The following is a 25,180-nucleotide window of genomic DNA, read 5'->3' on the forward strand; positions in this document are numbered from 1 at the left end:
CTGGGATTTACATTTTCCTTTTGTCCCATCTTAACATCTTTTATTCTTCATAGGTGAGTTTAACCCATTTGTACCCATCAGCACTGCTATGCTGGGCTGCAGCCCTACCTTATTTTGTCTCCTACTTACCATGATGTCTTTAAGAGCAAGTAACTGTTGTCAAGTTAGCTTTTTTCCTTTATATGGCAGCTATCTGTACAAATAAATGCAGATGGAACATCCCTGTACCACCCACTCAGCTTTTCATCCTGAGCTGTCATTCTTCCTGCCCCAGGGTAACTTCCAGATCCTTCTGGAGGGGAGGACATTTTCTGGCATTGCTTTACTGCCCTTTTCAGTACCTTGCTTTCCTTCCAGCTGCATCTTTCCATCGCCTGGCCCACCCCATCCTCCATCTTTCTCCCAGAACACAGGGACTCCCACCACCCCTACTAATTTGTCTTGCAGGCCCTTTTCCCAGCTAGCGTCTCCATTTGCAAAGATCCTAAGTGACATCTTACTCGAAGCCTCCTGAAGATTAACAAACCCGTAAGACCAGAGGAACAAATCTGGGCTGGCCCTCATCAACCAGACTGCCCAAGTTTGCATCATCTCCGTCATGTGCCAATAAGCATGTTATTTAAGCCCGCCATACCTCAGTGTCCTGGCCTGTCAAATGGGCTAACGGGAGCACCTACTGTACAGGGTTGTGAGTTAATACGTGCCAAGAGTGTAGAGTAGCAGCTGATGAGAGCTCAAGAGATGTTAGCGCTCAGCGTCATCATTCTAAAGGATCTAAAGAAATACTTTTGCATAGGGTTGGCCTTGGTACTTTCCTGTTTAATCTCTGTGTGAGGATGCACTAACGAGGTCAGAAAAACGACACCTGAGATGAGCACACATTTCAATAAGTGTCTAGTCTTTCTCAGCTCTGAACGGCACTTAGATCCTTGGATGCTGTGGCTGCTGGGCACACTCCACTGAATGACAAAAGAAGAAAGGCACTGATATCTAGATTTCTAAACTAATGTAGGAAATAACGGGGAGCAGATGGGCTGAAGTCTCCGACGGCGTTAGGCTATAGTGTATCACTGAGTAAAAGGCACAACAATATAAAATTTCCAAAAGTACTGCTATAAAGCACAGGCATAAATATCAGGCAGAGAAAATCTATACCGTGAAGATGTGCTCAAAGGAGGCGACCTCTCTACTGAAGAGGTGCTTCAGTAAAAAAAAAAAAAAAAGGGTCCTCCAGTAAAAGTTTCTTTAGCTTCAAAAATTAAACTTGGTCTACATCGTAAGACCTCTTCTCCGAACACAAACGAAATTGGCTTCCACGAGAGGCAAGCTATCAGTGTGGGAAACAAAGGTGTTATGTATTTTGCAGGGAGATTACCTTATTTTGTTACTTTATCTGTACGTGTAAGAAACAGTTTTGCTTTGTCAGAGCAGCAAAAATCTCCAGTTAACTGAGTGCTGTATTTTTTTATTCTCCGTAGAATTCTGATTTTGTCATCCTGAGTAGCCTGGTTGACATATGCCATCAAGACAAAACTTTCACTCTACGAAGGATCAGCAAAAGTACACCAGCAAGGACACAACTACTGCACTTTTGCCCGTACGTCATCGTCATAAAACCAAATCACACACAATAATCTTTGCATCTAACGTGCCAGTTTTAACCTATGAGAGCTGGTGTCTTTGGCAGGTGATTAATATACGTAAGGAATGACCGTGGTCAGTGGCAATGCTTTTGAAACGTTAACTCTTTGTCAGTTAAACCTAAAATAAATCAACAGGAATACTGAAGTATAACAAGACTGAAATCCAAAATCTGTTGAACAGAGATGATGTCAAATTAGAGGCAGAGCACTGAACTGGGAGCCAGTACATTTGGATTCTGTCTTGTTTTGTCCCTGGTGGATGGCCGTGGGCAACCATTCTGGGCTACGAATCCTTCACTTTTAGAACGAGAGAGTTTGCTGGATAGTTCTCGAAGGTCTTTCTAGGTTTAATGTTTCATGATTCCAGAATCTTTGACACGGATTCCTTTTCATGTTGTAAAATAAATAAATCTCTAACAATACTGACTTGGCCGTTGGGTTGAGTCCAGCTCCACCCACACAAATACAGCCAAGCAGTTCCTGGTGTTTGGATTCACCACGCACCATGAAGGCCCAACCCTCAAATTAACAAAGAAAAACAACAACCTTCAGGAGGTGAACCACTAGACACTAATTCGGGATAGAAAGTCTTCAAGACCCCAAAGTCACGGTTATTAAGAAAAGATGTCAGGGCTGGGGTGCCTGGGTGGCTCAGTTGGTTAAGCATCCAACTCTTTTTTTTTTTTTTTTTTTTTTTTAAGATTTATTTATTTGAAAGAGAGAGTGAGCAGGGGGATGGGCAGAGAGAGAGAATCTCAGGCAGACTCCCCACTGAGAGAGGAGGCTGACTTGGGGTGATCCTGAGACCATGACCCAAGCTGAAATCAAGTCAGACGCCCAACTGAATGAGACACCCAGCCGCCCCAAGGGTCCAGCTCTTGATTAGCTCAGGTCTTGACCTGAGTTCAAGCCCCGCACTGGGCTCCATGCTGGGCATGGAGTCTACTTAAAAAAAAAAAAAAAAAGGTATAAGGTTTGGAAGAACTACAGGGAAATCCCACAACGTCCTCTTTGGTAAAAGGTAAAATAACACGATGATTCATTATAGAAGAAGGTAGATATATTAACTATAATACATAATTAATTTTCAACTGGCTTTTGGGGACATGCACAACATATATTCACACCATTAGAATTTTATCAACACGAAATATAAATTCAAGGTCTGGATACATACAGGAGTTTCTCCAATGCTGCTAATTTGAATACGAGGTTTATTGTAGTTTCACATGTGTATAATTCTGCAGGAACCAGCTGGGATTTTTTTTTACTAATGTTGGCTTCTATTCTCTATCAAGTCCACCTCTTTCTTATATAATCATAGAAATTAAAGATGTCCAGCCCCGTTTTAGGGTATTTCATCTATTCCCTTACTCTCCTTATCAGACCATACTGTCTTTTTGTTTGGAAAGACTGGATAAACGAGTTTCTATCATCCCCCTATTTGAAAGTCAAAAAAGTAGACTTTATCTCTTTTGCTTCAAGGTCTAAATTTGTCTTTATTTCTTCCTGATATTTTAAAGTAATCCTATCTCTAGTGTATTTACTAATTCTGAATATTTAACTGTGATTTGCATCACAGAAATTAAGCCAATTCAAGAAACATGAACGTGCAAAGCAAAACTACTTTAAAAATGTCAAGTTTTCTTAATAAACATGATTTTTTCATTTATGTACTAAAATGCTTCCCATCGACAGTAGTGATTATGAGCCTTGAAAAATTTTTCAACATCTCTAACCCATGCCACCTTTTCAGAAAATATAAAACTCTAACCACTCTATTGTCCACCTCCCTGAGGTTGGGGTGGGGGGGACAGGGTCCTCTTCTCCTCCTCACTGAGAATCCCCAATACTGAAGAAATGGCATCACCAGCTATATATTTTGTTGAGTTTTGCCTTTCTATAATTTATACTGTGAAATAATAGATTTATTTTTGCCTTCCCGGATATAAAATTGTTTTTATATTATTTTTTACATCACCAAATATGTTTTTTTCAAACCCTACAAGCCCCTTCTCTCATTCCTTCTAAGATTTTGATATACTTCTTTATAAGAACAAGATTTCTCCCTCTTGAGAATCACTGAACCAAGCCATAATTTCCACATTACTTCTCATGATCAGGCCCAATAACTAAGTTTGAGGAAACACTATTAATTCAAATATAGAAAGAAATGACGTTGAAAAATAATGCACAATAAAATGAATATTATAATATTGAATATGTTCTGACTATGAAACCAAATCATTTAAACTTTATGCTTGAAAGCTAATAGGGAGACCTGTTTGGGATTTTTTTTTTTTTTTAAGTGGGCTCCATGCCCAACATGGGGCTGGAACTCACAACCCTGAGATCAAGAGTCACGTGCTACTCTACCGATTGAGCTAGCCAGGTATCCCAAGAGACTTGTTTTTAAAATGATCTGCTGAAATCAACATGCAATGCATCTTTTATGCAGGTCAATTACAGTAACAAATTATATTGCTTTACTTTGTTAAAATAATGCCTTCAATCATATAATCTACAGAACTATACACTTATTTCCGACCCACTTCCAGATACTGAGAACTAGAACTTTCAGATTTTTCTTTTTTGAACTTAAACTTTTTTTAGATTTTTCTAAATACATTTTCAGTTTCTTCCTAGTTTAGAAACTCAGAATTGATCTATAGAATTGCCAACTGTGGCCAAGCCTTCTCCAACTTGATTTTAAAAATTAAAAATTAAACACGAATATAAAAGAGCAGGTCTGTAAGTAATACAGCAAATGTATTTTTCCAAATGCTGACAGAGTGAAACTTCCATCTGTCCCGAAGCTGGACTGATTAATACGTATACAACTCTAAAAACAGTTCTGGAGAAAATACGGATGCATTTCTTCCCAAATTTGAAAAATGATTTCCTGTGCCTCTTTGATGTAGACCGGAAAAACAGGTAACAGTAAAGGTCCACCCCAAGAACCATGACTAAGGGCTTAAACAGGCTAAGGGCTGTGGAGGGTTACTTCCCCCAAAAGGCACAGCAGTTCAGAATTTTATACCAGCAACCAGGGGGAGAGGCCCCGGCCCCTCACATGTCAGTATTCTGTGCCAATGCACTTTGCAATGGTGTTCAGCTGGATATTCGAAGCTCCTTCGTATATTGTACCTTAAACAAAAGGGAGCAAGAGGAACAATTAGGAGGGCACCACAGCTCGGCGTCTACACAAGAAATCGCTCTTACATGTCGCCTCTGTGGTTGCTATAAAACTGTCCCCAGTCGGGGCGCCTGGGTGGCTCAGTTGGTGAAGCACCTGCCTTCGGCTCAGGTCATGATCCCAGGGTCCTGGGATCGAGTCCCACATCCAGCTCCCTGCTCTGCAGGAAGTCTGCTTCTCCCTCTGCCCCTCCCCCTGCTCTTTCTCTCTCCTTCGAAAAAATAAAATAAATAAATCTTAAAAAAAGAAAAACCCAAACTGTCCCCAGTGACATCATTCCATGTCCCTGAATATGGTACTATATGACAAAGTCATTCTGCCTACGAGATGATAATATGCCATTTGGAAATTGGATTCTGATTCCAGAATCAGTATGAAACAGCTGACGTTTGTCGTCCCTCAACTATCGATGCGTAAGTCTGGACTGTCACTCAGGAACAGGAGGCTTTGGAAACCCCTCGTGCTGGTCTCCCCACCTGGTAGGGGAGCATCAGAGGGCTCAGGCTTGATGAGGCCCGAGGCTGCTGAAATTAGAACATGGCTTCAAAGGACGGCATTTAATGCATCAAATATATTGACGTGTTTAGTGAAAGAAAAATTACAACAGCTGATTTTGTTGCATTTTTACTAAAAGGCCTGTTGAGGCATTTAAAAAGGCAATTTGAGGTTTTAAAAAGTATACATCCTTCTTTTTCTTGAAGGAAGGGGTGGGTGAAAAAAACCCAGCCACAGAAAAGAAGAGAGCCAATAAACACAAGACTGAAGAGACTGAAGCCGCCTCTACCCAAGTACAATGACCTAAAATCAAACCCACACAGCAGCCCCAACAGCCACGGAGGCGAATAAAAGAAAACAAAATAAGACGTAAAAAAGTCTATTTACCAACTTTTGCATCTCGGAAGTATTTTTCCACAGGGTAATCTTTGGTATAACCGACTCCTCCCATCCACTCGATACACTTACTGGTTGTGAGGCCTGCAACCTGTCGAAACCCAGCAGCAAACGACGTGTTGAGATCACATAACTGATGTTCCATAAACACTCCTGCGGAATATTCTAGTAACATGGATTCACTGCTATTGGCACGTGGAAGGACTGAAGTTACTTTATAAGATCGCATTGTCTTTTCGGTCCCCTTCTCTATACCATTTATGCAAACTGCCCTATTCATTCACAAAATTCCTGTTTTCTTAAGAAAATTTTAGGGTATTGTTCAGACAGAGTCACGTGCTGCCGACAGGCATCATTCACTCAGCAAATATTTATCAAGGGCCTTCTTTATATCACGCACTCTGCGGCCACTGGGTAAACCATGGTGGGGGGTGGCCCGTCACCGCCCTTTTGGTTCACACGTCAAACCAACGCTTAGAAACGGGTAAACTCTATGGGGCAACACAAGAGCTGGCTAGGAAAGCTGACGTGATTTAGGGGTGGGAGGAACGTGTGAGAAAACGACAGCTTTGCTGAGGCCCAGAGGACGAGTTAGGGGACGTTTCACGTTGAGGAACTTGAGGGAGGGCTTCAAGGGGAAAATGCTGCACTCAGAGACCTGAGGGGGGAGCGGCTGGGGTCAGGGCAAACTGTGAAGAGAATGGACAGGCAGCCAGGCCTCACGATGACAGGCAGGCTGAAGACTGTAATGGCCCCCAAAGATGTCTGCAAGCTAATCCCCAGAAACTGTAATGTTTGTTACCTTACATGACCTTGAGGACCCACAGATGTGGTAAGTTGAGGGCTTTGAGATGGGAGATGGTCCCAGATAGCCTGGGTGTGACCAACGGCATCACAAGGGTCCTCTTAAGGGAAAGACGGAAGCAGGGGCACTAGAGCCAGATCTGAAGACGCTACCCCTGCTGGCCTTGAGGGCAGAGGAGGGGGCTGTGAGGGGAGGAATGCGAGCAGCCTCTAGAAGCAGGAAGAGCGAGGAAACAGATTCTCCCCAGAGCCTCCGAAAGGCAGCTTTGCTGAAGCTTCGATTTTATCCCATTGGTAACTCATTTTAGACTTCTGACCTCCAGAGCCATGAGATAATAAAATTGTATTGTTTTAGGCCACTACATGTTTGGTAATTAGTTAAAAGCAGCAGGAAATGAATACAAATATTGTTCCATTTGCTGTGAGAAGCCACGAAGGTTAAGCTAGAGTGACATGGCCTCCTGGATGTTCTGAAAACAGAAGACTGGACTGGAGGAGGAAGCAACAGGGCCCAATCTGAGTGGGTCATCTGCTCAAGAAATGGCATGGCTTGAGCAACAGGGGTCAATAGAAAGGGAGAGAAATATGTAAATGCGAGAAACACTCAGGGGCAGAATCCTCAGCAACTGATGTTGGGGTTCAGGGTGGGGACGAGAGGGAAGAGGATGGCAAGATGGCTCAGACCTCTGACTGGTACAATGGGGTGGGCAGGTCCAGTGGAAATTGGATCTATTGGTCTGGAACTCAGAAGGGAGGTTGAGGCGGGCGATGAAATTGGGGGGCTGGGAGGTTAAGGGACTATTCCAAGCTACGGAATGACTGAGACACACTGCAGAGACTGAAGTAGCAGCCAGTGATTTGGCAAAGTTCTCCAGCCAAAGTCTACCGGGTTAGACAGAGAACACATTAAGAATCAACAGAAAGCATTCAATTAAAACATGAACAATCTCTTCTTGGTGTTTTCATTCCGCACGATCTCCCTTGGTATTCACTGTGCCCCAACCAGAAACCAGGGCGGGATGCCATCATTCAGATGAGGCTCACCCAGGGATTCATGGTGGGTGTTGTACCTGAATTGGGTGACTCGGTTTCCACTGAAGAGCCTGTGAAAACCCTGAGACCTCCTAGAATTAAAGCACTTTTCTATGGAAGGTTTGCAATTCTGCTTTTCTGTTGCAGGAACCGCAAAGTCTGTGCTATTTTACTGGAAAAACAAAGGCTCAATCAATACTCCTAAGTGAAAAGATTAATCATACATAATGGGGGTGGGGAGGGGAAGAAGGCTGAATTACATATTTCGGTTGTTTGTTGTTTTACCTCTGATGCATAGTATTTGGCCATCGATGCTTCTTTTATGAATGGCTGTCCAGCTTCTAAAAGCCTAGCAGCGTTGTAAGTTAGCAATCTTGCAGCTTCCAGCTGGATGGCAACGTGCGCCACTTGGTGTTGGAGCCCCTGGAACACGCAAGCCCGAGTTAGAGAATTATGATTTCTGAAAACACAGCTTATCCTCCAAGTCTCGCCTGGATATGGGACATTGACAACCTGAAAACATACCCCCCGAAACGGAATTTGCTTTCATTTTGTAGAAATACTTGAAAGTCTGCCATCTACAATGCAATTGTTTTTAGGAAACTTTCAAAGTTCAGGTAATTCTGTATAATTGTCAAGATTTAAAAAATAATCACACAATTCGGTTTAACAATTTGACTGTTGCATTTAGTAATTAATTTAAACCCGTTTTATGATCAAAATTAAGCTTAAACTAAATCCTGGCAAAGCGAAAGTGTGAATATGGTTTTTATTCGCTTGAATTCATGAAGTTTCGACTCTGCATAGAACCTCCGGGCAGTTAAAAGATGTCGTTAGCTACAAAGTAGTGAAGGAATATCTGAAGCTCTAATTATTATTATTATTTTTGAAGACTTTATTTATTTAACAGAGAGAGAGGCAGTGACAGAGGGAACACAGCAGGGGGAGTGGGAGAGGGAGAAGCAGGCTTCCTGCTGAGCAGGGAGCCTGAAGTGGGGCTCGATCCCAGAACGCTTGGATCATGCCCTGAGCCAAAGGCAGAAGGCTTTTTTTCTTTTTTAAAAGATTTTATTTATTTATTTAACAGAGATAGAGACAGCCAGCGACAGACGGAACACAAGCAGGGGGAGTGGGAGAGGAAGAAGCAGGCTCATAGCAGAGGAGCCTGATGTGGGGCTCGATCCCATAACGCCGGGATCACGCCCTGATCTGAAGGTAGACGCTTAACCGCTATGCCACCCAGGCGCCCCCAAAGGCAGAAGCCTTAACGACTGAGCCACCCAGGCGTCCCTGAAGCTCTAGTTATCTTTAAGTAACTTTATTCAAGTATCTCTGCTGCAATGTCCATGAGCAGGTACCAGCTTCTTCAGGGTTATAGGAAACAGAAGAATAACTTAAAAAAAAAAAAAAAAAAACTACCCTGAAGAAATCAGTACCATTCTGAAATTCGGAAGGATGATGGAGCACAGACTAAATGTCAGTCAAGTAAAGAAGTGAGTTGGTAAGAATATGAGTATTAGTAATTTATAGTTATAAACAACTTCCTGGAAATAAGGGCAAAGATACGTTTATTACAAACAGATATGTTTCTCATGCATAACAGCTCCGTCTGCCCAGATGTGTATTGAGCACCTACTATGTGCCAGGCACTGTGCTGAGCACTAAAGATACCACACCGAACATGACAGAGTTCCTTGTGCTTATGACTTTGATAGCCCGGCAGGGAGAACAGACTGTTAAAAACAGTATTGCTTGCAAATACCCTATAAATTGTCCTTTTCTTTCTGTAATATTTGATATGCACCAAAAAACCCTGTTACGTGTACAGCACTTAGGAAGCATAACGACAAACTGCACACCCACTAACCTGTGTGTACAGCGAGTATCATCTTATGGTTTGTCTTTTTACTTTATGGCATCTTTTGAGGAAAGAAATTTGGTAGCCAAATACACCATTATTATTATCTTTTATAATTAGTCCTTCTTGTGCCTGGTTTACAAAATACTTCCCTACCATGAGGTCACAAAGATATTCTATGTTTTCTCCTAAAACTAAGGGGTTTTTTTGCTCTTTATGTCTTTAGTACATCTGAAATCTATTTTCCATGTATGGTGTGAGGTAGGGATCCAGTCTCATTTTTTTCTGCAAGGAAAGAATCGTTCTACTCTGTCATCTGCAACGCCATCTTTATGCTACATCACGCTTCCATACACACATGAGTCTATTTCTGGCCTTTCTGTTTTGTTCCATTAGTCAATTTGTCTATTTCTACGCCAGTATCACTGTTCTCTTGTTATGCGGAATGCAGAGATTCTAATTATTTTTTAAAAAGTACATTCACTTCAATTAAACCAACAGTTGCCATCCAGACTGATACACTCCAGTGACCATATTAGGTACCAGGAGAGGCATAAAAGTGACTCTGCCGTGTCTCTTGCTCTAAGAGGACAAACCCCTGCTGCACCCTGGTTCCCTGACTACACCGTGAATAAAGGGCCTGGCACAGAGACCACGTGTGGAATAAACCACTGAGAGAAATAAGCATGAAGAGGCCTGATCCCGGCCCAAGGAGCTTGTAGTCTAGAGAAAGACAGGAACATGCAAAACAAAACCAATCATTCTAATGAGACTGAAGCAGTTAGAGAAAACTCTAATCAAAGCTTCAGAGATAAATATATATATATATGAAATTAATAATGTTACTTCTTAAGATCGAATTTCTAAGTTTTCTTTTAATTACCCATACCAGGCATCTTTAGAAGTGTCATGATTATACCTATTAGTTCTCCTGACCCCGTATCCCTCCCTCGCCAACTCCACAGACACAGACACATTGTTTCCTGTGTACAAAGGGGATCTAAAGCCTCCCACAAATTGTCCTCACAGTCTGTCCCTTTCCTTGCAATCTATGGGGTAGCGGCTCTGAGAAAGTACTTAGTATAATGAAATGGGAGTAAGACCAGAAGCCAAGACGAAACACCGATGGTTTGACACCTGACTAGCTGAACGTCCTTGGGAACTCCATCTCCAGGTGCTTCTACTTCCCCCGGCTAAGATCCCTGACAGCTCAGGCTGGGGGACGCCCTGGCCAGGCCCGACATGCTCAGTCTTTCCAGGCCTTGAACTGACTGCACATGCTCACTGGGCACTCAGGCCAGAGCTCACCGTGCCTAGACTCTATGCCCATGCAATCTGTGTGTGCTTGTGTAAGGCCAAGTCCTTCTTAGAGCACCTGAAGACAATGCCGCCCAACAGAGCCGGAAACGTAAGAAGAAATTCGACTTGGAGCCTGGAGCTGCTTACAGGGAGGTTTTACAAACATGTAAAGTAATTACTCTGGATTTTTAGGTAAAGTGCTTGAGCAAGCTCGGTAAGCTGCCACTCCGGGCCCTCCCTAACCTGGCGAGGCCTCAACATGGACTGGAAGATGCCACTGCCACCCACGGTCCCCTTAACTGGGGAGCTCCGAGAAGCCACATCATTAGACCAGGCCAGCATTCTTCGATGCACTTAGCGGAGAACATCTCATTTGTACTCCCGGCAGCGAACTGTACCATCTACAAGAAAGAAGCGTCGTAGTGTATAGTCTGTGCAGGATGACCACGTGGCTCTCGCACAGAGGATTCCTAACGAGAGTTCCCATTTCCCGAGCACTTGTTACACTCATGGTGTGAATACTCTACACATCTAGGGGACGCAAAGGCACCCCAGTATTATCCTTAGCTCAGAGACGCAGCCGTTGGGGCTTAGAGGGGGAGGAACTTGCCCACGGCCTACAGCTGGTAAGACAGACAGCCCAGATTTGGGCCCTGGATGCCTGCCTGAGACCCCAGGCCCTAGAACTCGGGAGGCAGTGCGGAGACACCTCTGAAGTGCTCACCACGAAATCCGGAGTCATGCCACAGGTGGGTCTCCAGGACTGCTGTTCTGCCCTTGGAGCAGGTCAAGGCATTCCCAGGTAAGCGCCCTGGGACCTATGCCTTCCTCCTCTCCACCTCTCCCATTAACATCCCCCCGAGGGGACTGCCTCCACCGCTTTATGACGCAGCTCTTCATTAGCAGGAAACCTCAAGAGTACGGTTCGGTACAAAGAGGCTAATCATTATGTACCTGAAAATCAAATATCCTTTTGCCAAACTGCATCCTTTCTTTCGTATATGGAATAGTGTAGTCAAAGCAGCCTTGAGCCAGTCCCAGCATCTGTTGGGAAAAAAAAGAGCAGAATTCCTTATTTTGTTATAAGTTTACACTTAACTATTCAGGGTATAAATTCCTTTTACAGGCAAACTGAATCGTTGGGGGTAAGGGAGAACTGGAGGCACGAAGGTGGGACCTTCCCCCACTGCATCTGTAGAACTTAACTTCCAGTGACTGGGAGAAGATTCGAGTGATTTCATATAAATAGGAGTGTATTTAATTCTAGCAGAGCTAAATCCTCCGGCTCGGCTGTGCTCATACAACCAGGTTACTTCTAAGGAAGCTTCTCATTTAAGCTCTGATTCTCCAGGCATAAAGCAAGCCATGGAAATTTTGCTCTTAACTGGCCTCGAAGACTACAGAGTAGCTCCCTCTATTCCTTCTAGAAGGCCAACGTGGAAGGTCACTTCTTAACCTATCTTCCCGTCTGTGTTGCATATTATCAGGATTAATAAAAGCTTCAGGGGAAAGGGCACTAGAATATTAAAGAACAGAGTTTCCCAACCCTGGCTGCCCATTAGTTTCATTTGTGGGAACTTGATTAAAAAAAAAAAAAAAAAGCGACATGAAGTCTAAGGACTGAATCCAAACCTTGGGAGTGGAGGGCGTGAGTGGCCGAGGCAAAGCGTTTTCAAACCTGAATGGTTTCCTGCAGGGCTACACTGAGAGCCCCTGGTAAAGACGCGGATTTATGCACTGGAACCACTCAGGCCATGTTGGCAAAGCGTTCTCAGCTGAGCCATCTATTGCTACCAACCCACTGAACGATTCAAGCTCGGAAATGGTTTCTCAGTTCCAACGCCAGGTGGTCGTGAAGTCACTATCTCATTATGTCAAACTACATGGGTTTTAGAAAAAGAAAAAAAAAATCAATAGTGAAAGCTTTGGGGGAAATGCCCACAAACTTACCAATATTTCATTAGTGTTCATTCACATTTTCCTTTAGCCTTTTATTCTGAATTTTTCTGCAGAACAGAATATCGTGCTAAAAATTAAAGGACACCCCCCTCCCCAAACCAAACTTTAGTGAGGCAGCAACCCACTGCACTTCTGGCTGGGGTAAGATGATGTTCCCAAACTCTTGTGACTACAGTTTATGGCACTCTGATAATATGCGACACTGACATGAAAATTCAAATGACCAGGTCTCCATCACAACAGGCTCTTCCATCTCTGTTAAGTGTCTTCACTGTCAATACTGAAAAACTAATAGTCTCTGGCTGCGGTTTTGAGGCAAGATGCCTTCATTTTGCTGTTAGCTGTGACTTTGTCTCTAAAAGGCATCCACAGTGTCAACCAAGAAATCATAACTACCTGACCTTAACTTTTAATTAGGTTATAAGGTAACTCGGAGTAATTAGATGAAAGCCCAGGCTGTGTATTTTACGGCCAGAACGTCTATATTATTTATACGTCTGAGAACAAGGAGATCCAGTCCTACAGTTTTTAATGCCATTTCTGATGAAGGTGAGTTGCAGAAAAACATGAAAGAGAACAGATAAGCCATTTCTCTCATTATCTAGCCTTATGAGAAACATGGGTTAAGTTTTGATCTAAGAATATTTTGTTAGCAAATTAATAGCTGCAAAAAAAAAATCTAGAGGAATACAACATTTAACTATTCCCATAGCTAATATATGCAACATCTTCAAAATCTCAATGCTGTAAGTTTTTGAATTTGGGATATTCATTGATTAAAAATAAACAAATATATTCTACAAAATGACATTTTTTAAAAAAATATTTCATTGTTAAGTAACCTCTACACTCAATGTGGGGCTCGAACTCATAACTCCAAGATCAAGAGTCATATGCTTCACTGACTGAGCCAGCCAGGCGCCCTGAAAATGACATTTATAATAAAACCAAAGACACTATTCATTCTGTTCATCAAGGAAACAACTGATTTGACTTCATAGAAAAATGTAATGTGCATTAGAAAGGGCAAATTTGGTTAAAAAAAATGAACTAGTTCTCATCGTGTATATCCATTTAATTGCGGCTATTTTATTTCAAGCACCACACACACAAAATTGCCTGATTTTCACAGGCAAAACACTAAGCAACAAATCTTCATTCTTTACAGATTACAGACCCTTACTACACAGAATATGAGGTATTCTTAATTTAAAAAAATTTCTAGAATGAACTTCAAAAACTGAAAAGGCGGTTTTTTTTTTAAAAAGTCACATTTAATTTACAATATATTTGAGAAGTTATCGATCTAGGTATTGGATAATATTTAACGTTCTCAAAGCAGAAAAAGTGTCACCACTAAGCCATTGTTTGGGTCTCAGGGCATTACATAATTGATCAAAGTGGGCTCTGAAAGGAATCAGTCAGAAGCCCTTCTTTCACCTCACGGAAGGGAAGGGCGCCATCTTGTGTTCACAAGCTTCCAATACGCATCAGTTTTTTCTTTCTTTGCATTTTTTCTTTCCAGGTTTTAATTGACCCACACTGTGGAAGAGTCAAGCAGTTTGGCTAAAATGTGACTAACCTGTGCAGCAATCCCTATTCTGCCTTCATTAAGGCTCCCTATGGCATACTTATAGCCGTGGCCAATCTGTCCCAGGATATTGGCTTCTGGAATCTGAAAGGAAAAATGTGCAGTTATTTTGACGTTTAATTTTACATAATTCGTTTTGATTATATAGTTTTATATACACAACATTCCCAACTTGTGTGATAGGACTCCAGCCCAGGGCTCAGTGAACTCCGAGGTTACCCGTGGTCTCTGTCGCCCTCTCTGCAGCTTCCCACACAGCTCTGGGGGAGGACAGGACCCACGTCAGTGCTGCTTGCTACTGCTTCCACTAGCGCCCAGCACAGGCACATGTTGAACGAATGAATGGAATTAGAAAAAGGGAATCTCATACAATCCATCAATAACGAATGAATAACAATTTTCCCCGATTCTTACCCGGACGTTAGCATATATATGAGAGAGAACATATAGGGAATTACAGACAACATGTAAGTACTTGGCTGAATCAAGGGTCAATCCTTTCTTCTGTTGAGGCTATTATCCCTGCAGAAATCACCTGGGGTGTGTTGCACACACATGAGCATACAAGGGAAAGGTGGAAGGTGAGAAGAGAGGGATTAACATGTTTATTCCTAAGTTTAAAAAATCTAGACTAGGAACGATAAGACAATACATTTAGCTTTATAACCTCAGGAGAGGGAGTGGGCAGAACAGAGAAAGAAAGGGCAAGCAGGAAGGAAGCCAGTCCGGGGGAATTAGTGAGGCTCCAACATCTATCTGTGGTCACCCCCATGGGCGCACACACACTCACTCATGAACCAAATGATCGAGTTGTAATATGAGTGGTAAAAAACCTGTCACAACCTGTTCCACCCATGCCAAGTTCTAAAGCATAAGCATTCTGGCAATCTTCTCTTCCTCGCTTTTTAAAAAAAAAAATCAATTTAATTAACATATACTGCATGATTAGTTACCGGGGTAGAATTTAGGGATTCATCAGCTGCATATAACAGCCAGCGCTCATTTCATCACAGGCCCTCCCGAATGCCCATCCCCCAGTCACCCCATCTCCCCCCCCCTCCCCTCCAGCAGCCCTCGGGTTATTCCCTAGAGTTAAGAGTCTCTGATGGTTTGTCTCCCTCTCTGATTTCATCTTCTTTCTCTTCCTCACTTTTAACAGATTCCACTCTAAACTGTGGGTCTTTTCCCAGGCTCACTGGGCAACAGCCCCACCTTGTGGCCTTTGGTATAACCGCACCACACGTCCGGCTCTGAGGTCAGTACCAAGTTTAAAAGTATAAATGGTTCATAAGCATGTAAAGTAAAAAGTATAAATGGGATTAATCCTCAGCATTGGCTCTGAGGTCAGCTGCGGGCAGAAAGGTTTCCACTCTTTGCCTAAACTCTTGTGAAAAGTACATTTAGCCAAGATGTCACCTAAGAATATCGTCCAAGTCTTAAAAACACTCTCTCATGCATGCTCCATACGGTGACACTTTTCTTGCACACCAGTAGTTCCGTGCACAGCTTATTTCACGCCAGTCTTTTGCTGGAAATTCTAAGATACCCACCTTGACGTTTTCAAAGGTTAGTGGGCAGGTGGAAGAGGCTCTGATCCCCATCTTGTTTTCTGCTTTTCCTACGCGAAGGCCTTCCGTGTCGCGATCTACTAAGAAGCAGGTAATTCCTTTATAACCCTAAAAAGAAGATTTAAAATACTAATAAAAAAATGCTGTTCCCACACTTGAACTGGTAAGATCCCTGTTTCCAAGAGCTGAAAGTCACAGAAAACTTAAACTGAACTTCAGCATTAATATTAATGGGCTCAGAGCTGCAACACGGGTATTAGGAAACTTGGAAAACATTAGATTCACAATTAAGAAGTCTGTAATTTCTTTTACTTTTTCAGAAACCATCATGGCTATGAAAATTATTAAGAGACGCTAAGGCATTAGGTGATCATGAGCATTCCGTGTTTTAAATTTACTTTTGTCAAATACTTCGAAGTTTCAAAATTTAATTCAATTAAATGTTATGTCAGAGAAAAGACAAAAGGTCAAATGGATTCACCTTTTTGCCATATACCTATTTTCCAACTAAACAAAATATTCTTAAAAATGAATGTCCTAAGTAAGCATTTAAATTCATTCTTAAATAGAAAATGTGAAATCCTACAAAATGAAAGATTAGCTTCTGATATAATATACTAGGTGGCAATTAATAAATGGACCTCCATGTTATTACGAATCACATCAACTGCATGTATTTGGGGAGATTAGTAAATAAGAGGCTGAAAAGATGTCAGTTATCTAACATTTCAGTGCTAAGGAGAATGAGGAATTTAAGACAAAACTGTGAAAAGGAAATGCAGACAGGAAAGAGATGTGAAGAGGAAAGGTGGGGGGGTGGGGGGTGGGGGGGAGGAACTTCTGCCTCCAAACTTACAAGGTCAGGGTTCACGTTAGCCATCACCAGGAAGACCCCTGCATATTCTGCATTGCTGATCCACATCTTTGACCCATTGATGACATAATAGTTTCCCTTTTTATCAGCTCTGGTCTTCAAGGAAAACAAATCACTCCCTGCTCCAGCCTCTGAAAGGCAGATACTTCCTACCTACATATGCAAGCAAAAAAAATTCCAAGTTAATAACTGTATTTATACTCTGAGTAACAAACACTTCTGGTAAAACAAACATGTGTCAGTAAAATAAGTATGTGTCACTTAAAGCTTTAGTCACTTTTAAAAGCCTGTACTTACCAAAACCGCAATGGTATTTTCACAGCATTATTTTCTAAAATATACCCTACTACTTGTCTAAGACAGATTTAAAGACTTAAGCACACATATGCAACATTAAATTTAATTAAATCCATTCTAATAACTGCAGCTTTCTAGATATCTCACTATAAATGAAACCACCAACAAAAGTATTAAGAAAATACAACTGGGGCAAAAAAAAAATATTTTTTTTTTGGTCTGATGATTATTCTCTGAACTTCCAAGCAGAAATGAGAGGCAGAGTATATTTTTCTAGTAGCACTAATTTACTGAGTGTTCCTTCATCATTGAATGGTGCCTCGCTGTGGCCTTGGATAGTGGAGTCAACGCTGCAGCTGGAGATGTCCAAAGTTTAGAAGAGATCAGATTCATTTCAACAACTCCTATCCACTCACTTTTTCTGTCGCAAGCTTGATCAAATAGGTATCCTTTTGTTCTTCTGTTCCATATTTTCTGATCAGATTGTTAATTACTGTGTTCTGGATGTCACACACCAAAGCCACAGATGCATCGACTTTGGCTAATTCCTCTATCACTAGGATAGAGGAAAAAAAGGAAGCTCCTGTTCCTCCATATTTTGTTTCAATTTCAATACCCATCAACTAAAAGGAAAAACAAGAAACATAGATTAAGAAAGCTGATTTCTTTCTTTTCTTCTTTTTTTTCTTTTTAAAGATTTCATTTATTTATTTATTTATTTGACAGACAGAGACAGAGCACAAGCAGGGGAAGCAGCAGAGGGAGAGGGAGAAGCAGGCTCTTTGCTGAGCAGGGAGCCCGATGCGGGACTCGATCCCAGGACCCTGAGATCATGACCTGAGCCGAGGTAGACGCTTTACCAACTGAGTCACCCACGTGCACCAAGAAAGTGAATTTCCATATGGGAAAATTTCTTGCAAACACAAATTCAAAATTAAATTTTAACTATGTAAATTCCTAATTTCAAAACTGTGTGTATATTTTATTTTAATTTGGTATGGCTATTGTACTGTCTTGTAAGTAACAAAAGCTATAGTGGAAACTATACATATTTGAAGAGGAAGTGGTTACAAGCTAGAACTGCCATTCGTTCTTTTTTGGAATCCAAAACACAAAAATCAGTAAAACGCTTCGAAGGGTGATGGAATGGAAGAATGAGAAAGGGTCTCACACAGTAAGGAATCGGAGGAAGGCAGTGGGGCACAATCTCTTCAAAGCAAGCTCCTTGCTGTGACTCATTCGGCCAAGATGATAACTGAAGGACCCTTCCTTCTGGGACATTCTAGGTGGTTAGCAGACATCTGGTGGTGTTTCCTAGAACCCCAACACAGAAGGCAGAGAGGGCCTGGTAAACTCGACCAGATGCTGGCCAAGCTTTCCAATGACTGTCTCACTGTTCAGCAGCTACTCCTAAATCTAGAATGTGAAACTTCCAGAGTTCTCCAATTTTAAGTGTCCTCATTTCAGAAACAGAATGTGCGTATGTGTAATTCAAGACCCAAAGCTGTTAACAGATAAAAGGATCACGGTGCTCTCTGCTCTGCCCGGACACTTCTGGAATCACAGCGGGCTGTGGTCTGGGTCAGCTGATGGGAAGTGAGCGGATGTGCAGGGAGAACCACAAAGGGGCAAGACTGAGAAGGTGAGATCCAGAAACGATGTTCTACGGGGAAACACCGAAGCAAGAGGGCGAGGTAACTCTGATTATGGTGTCTTGAACAGCTGTCAGAGACGCTGCTTCTCCCAAAAAGTCACCGAGTTCCCCTCTGTTGGCAATACTGTTTTGTCAGCTATTGCTACAGCAGGTGACCACAGAACAGGGACAAGAAGAGGCCAAGAAGAGCTGGTGGAGGAGGTGCGACCGAGCAGATCCTCAAGCTGCCGTGGCACCTAAGCGAGAGCACCAGTGGGCTTCGCACGATCCCGCCTGCCAGCAACCCCCAGTCGGGAGGGTAGAACACTAAGACTTGGCAGAGCAGCTGAGGCTCTGCCAGCAACGATGATGAAGCCTGCCTGAAAAATGGGACCCCCAGATGCCGTCCAACCCACGGGGGCTCCACATCAGAGTCCAGGTTCCCAAGCGTTTCGTTGCTTAAAAAAAGGTGGAAAAACCACTAGTAGGTATGGTATCAAAAAGCCGGTCTCTTTAAAACGGGAAGAAATAAACACTATTTAGATTCGGTGGAAAAGGCGATTTTTTCCAGCAGGATAACAGACGAGAATTTTAGCCAATGGCTCTGAAGAGGAGCTCCCCATTCTGGGATATCCCTAGCATTCAAAATAAAGCATAAACATCACTCCGCAGCAATGGAGAGGAAGAGACGATGAGTAAGGGCAGTGATTCTGCAAATGTGCTCCTTGGAGCCCCCACGCTGATAACCTACAGCTGGAGCAGGTTACTCCTACGTGTGTTGCAGACGGGGCTTCTGTGCAGGGGCTCTGTGGCTTAGGAGCCAGAAACCGGTTTCCCTGGTTAGTGTGGAATTCAGAGGTCACCTCTGCTGCTGAGTTTGCCTCACATGGAGGGACGGACGCGGGTAGAATACATGGCCGGCTAGAAGTTTGACTAACTCAAGTACGCTCCTTAATCTTGGCATTGCTGAGCGGGATCACTCTTTTTTGGGGGGGGGGGGTCCTGTACACTGTAAGCTGTTTCACAGCACCCCTGACTTCTATCCCACCAGATGCCACTGTCACCCCCAGCTATGACCACCAAAAATGTATCCAGAGACTGCCAAATGTCTCCTGGGGGACAAAACAGCCTCCGATTGAGGACCACAGATCTAAAGAAATCTCTTTCTCTTGCTTCTAAGCCCGTTTCTTAAAAAGGACAGTGTTTCTAACTTAAAATGCTAAATCGATGTAAAAGAAACCTTTAACTAGGATCTCAATCTAAAAAAGAACACAGAAGGGCACGTGGGTGGCTCCTGTCGGTGAAGTGTCTGCCTTCGGCTCAGGTCATGATCCTGGGGTCCTGGGATTGAGCCCCACGTCAGGCTCCCTGCTAACCGGGTGTGTGCCTCTCCCTCTGTCCCTCCCCCATGTTCGTGCTCTCTCTCTCAAAAATACAAAATAAAAACCTTTAAAAGAGAACACAGATAATTTTGACTAGGAAATGAAGAGTTCATCAAGCTATCATTACAGTTCCTGAATTTAAAAGCATGCATACATTCTAATGCTGGACAGTACTTATATAAAAGTTTGGAATGGGAAGAATTATAGAGTATATACCCCTTGTTGAAATAATCCTTGTATTATTGATGCATCCATTTTTGAATTTTCATCCATTGTTGAAACCAGAGGAGCAACCTGTTCCTGGGCAAATTTTTTAACTGCAGGGGGAAAAAAAATACTGATACGTCTTTATTCTCTTAATAGGACAGGTTTTACTTAAAAAAAAAAACAAGTCTTAAATTAATGTAAAAAAAATTTCATTTACAAACTGAGGTGAACATATCCCCCAAACACGTCACGGGATTTCACACTGTGGCCCCAACTGGTGACCACAGGGACCTGCAGGTGACACTGGGCTGTCCACTCACCAGTGTTCTTTATCATCACCTCCTCCTCTGTAAACATCTGCAGGGGGGCAGAAGTCAGCCCGGCGTTCGTCACACCCATGAGAGCTTCTGACTGGGACGATTTTAGGACACGGGGAGGAGTTTTCCAAGAAGACAGGCAAGTTGGGAAGTTTCTTCTTAGCTGTGGGAATAGTCCCATTGAACAGGGAACACACACACAAAGTAAAGAGAAGTATCGGAACATCAGTTTCTCCAGAACAACTTTATAACCCCTTCGTACCTCTTGTGTCACCAAAAAAGAGGAGCGGAAGCTGGCACATTTTAAAATTCACTGTCTTGTGAACAAAAACACAAACTGGTTTAACATTATGTCCTTTACCCAAGCAACGAGTTCTTCTAACTAAACAAAGTTCCCAAATGATTAGCTTTTACCTTCAAGAAAACAGAACTTTCTAGATGAAACTCATTCTTTTCTTTCTTTTTTTTTTTTAAGATTGATTTATTTATTTTGGGGGTGAGGGGCAGAGTGAGAGAAAGAATCTGAAGCAGACTCCGTGCTGAGCGCAGAGCCCCACCTGGGGCTCGATCCCGCAACCCTGAGACCATGACCTGAGCCGAAATCAAGAGGCAGAGGCTCAACCCACTGAGCCACCCAGGTGCCCCAGGACTTGTTCTTAAAATGCCGCATTTCACGGACATCTTCAAAGGGGAAACATGAATATAAATAACACTACTGGGTGACCACTGCGAAGAGCATTCTCGAGTGGGGCCGGAAGAGGGCAGGGCGCCGGGACAACTGGGCGGAAGGAGAGCCCCCTGTCCTGCCCTGCCCTGGCGGCTGTGGGCACCAGTGCTCTCTTGGTCCTCCTGGCCACTCCTGGTGTTCCGGCTTCTCATCAGTAAGAGACTGTGCAGCACCAGGCTCTGGAGTCTGGAAGAACTAGATTCAAATCTGGCATCTGGTATTTACCAGCCACGAGATCTTGGGCAAATGATTTCAACCTCCATTAAAACCTCTCGGTCTGTGTCCTTCCCTGAAACATTTAGATAATAATCTTGAGTTTTGTGAGGATTAACGAGACAACCCACTTTGTGAAGAGTTTAGCATGGCACGTACCACACCGTAAGAGCGCGACAGATGGTAATGACTGTTTCTACTTGGACCCCGAACAACACAGCGGTGGCGGTCCTGACAGAGGCAGTCCCAGCAGTCGTGACAGAGTAAACTGCAAGGCTGGCTTTTCTTGCCATCCGTGTGTCTCCCTGCTGCCATGACCCCGATGCTTCAAACATGCCAATTTCTGCTCAAACAATGGATCTGCTCCAATTTTGTTGAAAAAAGAAACCATCCAATTTGAAATGCTTGCTCTATCTTTCCAATTTTATTTTGTAGAATTTTATTACAGGGGAAACAAATACGTTATTAGGTTCACTAAAATCATGCTAAGTGAAAGAAGCCAGGTACAAAAGATCACATATTATAGGATTCTATCTATAAAATTTCCAGAAAGGACAAATCCACAGAGATAGAAATTAGAGTAGCAGTTGCCTGAGGCCCCGGGGTCGGGGTGGGGGGATGGTGGTGATGGAAATGTTCTCAATTGGATTGTTGGTGGTGATTCCACAACTCTGTAAATTAACTGAAAATCATTGCATTATACACTTTAAAAGAGTGAATTTTATGGTATGTAAATTATACTTCAATAAAGCTGTTAAAAAAAATTAGTGTTTTCCTCTTATTCAACAAGACTTAAAAACAAACGTTCTGAGCATCTGACAATTGCCCGAGAGTGCAGGGTACCAAGGGGAACACTATAAGGCTCACAGAACAGGCAAAAAGCAAAGGTAGTAATATATATCTCAATAGTTTTGATTATACATGGAAAAGCTTATTGATAAAAAGAAAAAAACCTCAAAAAACAAGCGTCCCTATGTTTGAAACCACTGTGGATCTTTCCCACGCTTGTGTCAATCTTTGTAGGAAATGTGCCCAGGACTCGAGGAACTGTGCTCTAGATTCAGTGGGGAAAACAAACATTGGCCAATTAGAAGAAAAATGTGTGTTTCTCAATTCTGTAGTTAACTCTGTTTTGTTTGCAGAAGTAGGAGGCCGATCATTTAGCGCAAAGTTACATGGAACATTTTTTCCTTGTTAAAAGACCTACTTGGGACAGGGAAACTCTGGACTAGAAAGAAGGGGGGGGGGCACACACAGGAGGTAGTAATGTCTTCTCCCCAATGAAACAGATGGCAGAATCAAGGGTAAGGAGAAAGGAGGTAAGAAACGGAGGTGCACAGGGGCTTCAGGAGGAGAGAAGTGGTGCGAAGAAGCCAAAGGACGGAACGTGATCAGTAGCCGCAGGCACTAGGGACAGACGGGCCTGGGAGACGGGATGGGATTGTGGAGAAGGAAGGGAGGTACACATGGGGTGTGTTCTGCTCAGTGGTTGGTGGGCGAGTCCTGCATGGGACCCTCAACAGACTTCAGAATTCATGAGAGATTGAGCCAACTAATCTCCACAAAATGATCAGGAAACCAGCCTGTTGTATTTTAAACATCGCCCTCGATTCTTCCTTCTAGGGGAGATTATTTACTTCACTAGACCCCCCTGCAGAGTTCTTTGTCTCTCTGGGTCAATGCATCCTCTTTGCACCGGAGTGTAACAGAAAGCCCACCACTGAGAAACTTAAGAAGCCAGCAGGTATACAATAATACCCATTTGTTCCTGCTTGACACAACGGTGACCCACTTAGTCTAAAAATTGCTACTGACAAAGTGTATGACTGCTCAACACATAACAATCACTTAATTTTATTTCTTTTAAAGATTTTATTTATTAATTTAGAGAGAGAGAGAGAGAGGCAGAGAGAGAATCCCAAGCAGACTCCATGCTGAGCGCAGAGCCCGATACAGGCCTCGCTCTCACAACCCTCAGAAGAGTCAGATGCTTAACCGACTGAGCCACCCAGGTGCCCCGACACATAACGATTATTTTAGATTCACAAGACCTCAGAGGCAAATGTGCTTTACAAAGTGGGTAGCGGCAAACAATAGTGGGGTGAGCTTACTGAAGACACCATCATAAAACACCGTGGCTACGCCCTAAGCGGATGGAATCCCTTTTTAACCAAAGCACTGAACGTAGTATTACCTATCCCTCTGGGCAGGAAAAAAAAAAAAATTCTGTTTAATAGGACGTCTTTAATAAAGGAAACATCTCCCTGTGCCTCCAAACGCACTGTCTGAGGTTTCCGACGATGATTTTCAACTGTCCCCTGCCCCTCGGTGTTGACCTCCGCCTCTGCAGCTTTGGTGTCCGCTCCATCAAAATGATTTTCCACAGTTGTAACCCATTGCACCACATCATCACATTTTTTTGTATAGAACAGCAATCGTTACTTGAGTGGAATAATAGTTATTTATGCCTTGCCAGATACTTCTCGTAGCTGGCCTCTGATCTCTTTCCTACTGCACGGACCAGAGTTCTGCCGCCCTGAGAAGTACTGATGATTAAGCCTGGGGTCTGCAAGCTTCTGCAGGCACAGCAATCAAGTCCAGGAACTTGGGTGGGGGGAATGACGTCTTTCTTTATTTCACTAACCTCTAACTGAAATCAGGCATTTCCTTCAATTACAAAATGGAGGCAACAAGTTACAAGCTATCTGTGACTGTCACCGAAAGAAATTACAGAAATTTTTATATCAAGTAACAGCTAGTGCGCAGATCGTGAGGAGCATTACTTCCCAACCGCTCACCTGCTGCCAGATCTTAAGAAACACGTGTTACCATCATCGCGATTAAAAATACTTTCATGACTTTTCTTATAACTGGGTTCCCTTGTAATCTTGTGTAGTTCCTGTATTTTAAAACATTTTGAGAAAGGGTCTATTAAACTTCACTATATTGCTGTATACCTTTCATCCACGGCACAAAAAAAGGTGAAGAACCCCGGAATGCCGAATGTTCCGGTGGATATTTTGCGAAGCTCATTAAGGTTAGCTGTTAGGAGCCATAACCCTTCTCCATTACGTTTCAGCATAATGAAATATCGTTCCCCACATTCTTCGAGTGCTTTAAGTCTACAGGCTTTTACAATGCCCGAAAGGTAAAAAGGGGGACACAGGAGACAAGTGTGCTAACCCGCAAAGTCCCTCTCAGACTTTTCCAAAGGACATGTTTTGACAGAACACGGAGGGCTCCACCTTAAATGCCTATATTCAGGGGTTCCCACCAGATGTGTCCCCGGGTCTCTTTTCTGCATGTGTGCACGAACGTGTGTGTTTTTTTTCCTTTGATTCCGTCCAGCCCCTAGAGTTCACGTTATCTAGTCTTCTTTTCTTACTGGTAACTAACATTTTTTAAAACATTGTTTTGGAAGATTTTATTTATTTATTTGAGAGAAAAACAGATTGCGCGCAAGTGAGAAAGTACAAGCAGGGGGAGCGGCAGAGGGAGAAGGAGAAGCAGACCCTCCGCTGAGCAGGGAGTCCTACCTGGGACTCGATCCCAGGCGCCTGGGATCCTGACCTCAGCTGAAAGCAGACGGTTCACCGACTGAGCCACCCAGGCGCCCCCTGACTGGTAACCTTCTGACGGTGAGAAACTTGGCTTTCATGATCTAGGAGATTCACTTGTGCAGACCTCGT

At 43.0% G+C, this 25,180-nt stretch overlaps 1 protein-coding gene across 2 annotated transcripts in view; it reads right to left on the reverse strand.

The window, feature by feature from the left end:
* Positions 1 to 2,681: 2,681 nt before the first annotated feature.
* Positions 2,682 to 25,180, reverse strand: part of ACADSB (acyl-CoA dehydrogenase short/branched chain) — a 38,871-nt gene continuing 16,372 nt past the window's right edge. The window contains exons 2-11 of one of the 2 annotated variants that reach the window (XM_026494324.4): positions 20,555 to 20,714; positions 20,244 to 20,344; positions 17,429 to 17,635; positions 16,698 to 16,868; positions 15,824 to 15,949; positions 14,265 to 14,357; positions 11,678 to 11,767; positions 7,852 to 7,989; positions 5,722 to 5,821; positions 2,682 to 4,790 (exon numbers count right to left, since the gene is read on the reverse strand). In XM_026494324.4, coding sequence (XP_026350109.1) covers positions 4,720 to 4,790; positions 5,722 to 5,821; positions 7,852 to 7,989; positions 11,678 to 11,767; positions 14,265 to 14,357; positions 15,824 to 15,949; positions 16,698 to 16,868; positions 17,429 to 17,635; positions 20,244 to 20,344; positions 20,555 to 20,714 — 1,257 coding nt within the window. In that variant the 3' untranslated portion in view covers positions 2,682 to 4,719. The remainder of the gene's footprint in view (positions 4,791 to 5,721; positions 5,822 to 7,851; positions 7,990 to 11,677; positions 11,768 to 14,264; positions 14,358 to 15,823; positions 15,950 to 16,697; positions 16,869 to 17,428; positions 17,636 to 20,243; positions 20,345 to 20,554; positions 20,715 to 25,180) is intronic. The other variant, XM_044382228.3, reaches the window with a different exon arrangement.

This window comes from Ursus arctos, unplaced genomic scaffold (genome assembly GCF_023065955.2).
Source record: "Ursus arctos isolate Adak ecotype North America unplaced genomic scaffold, UrsArc2.0 scaffold_7, whole genome shotgun sequence".
Lineage (NCBI taxonomy): Eukaryota > Metazoa > Chordata > Mammalia > Carnivora > Ursidae > Ursus > Ursus arctos.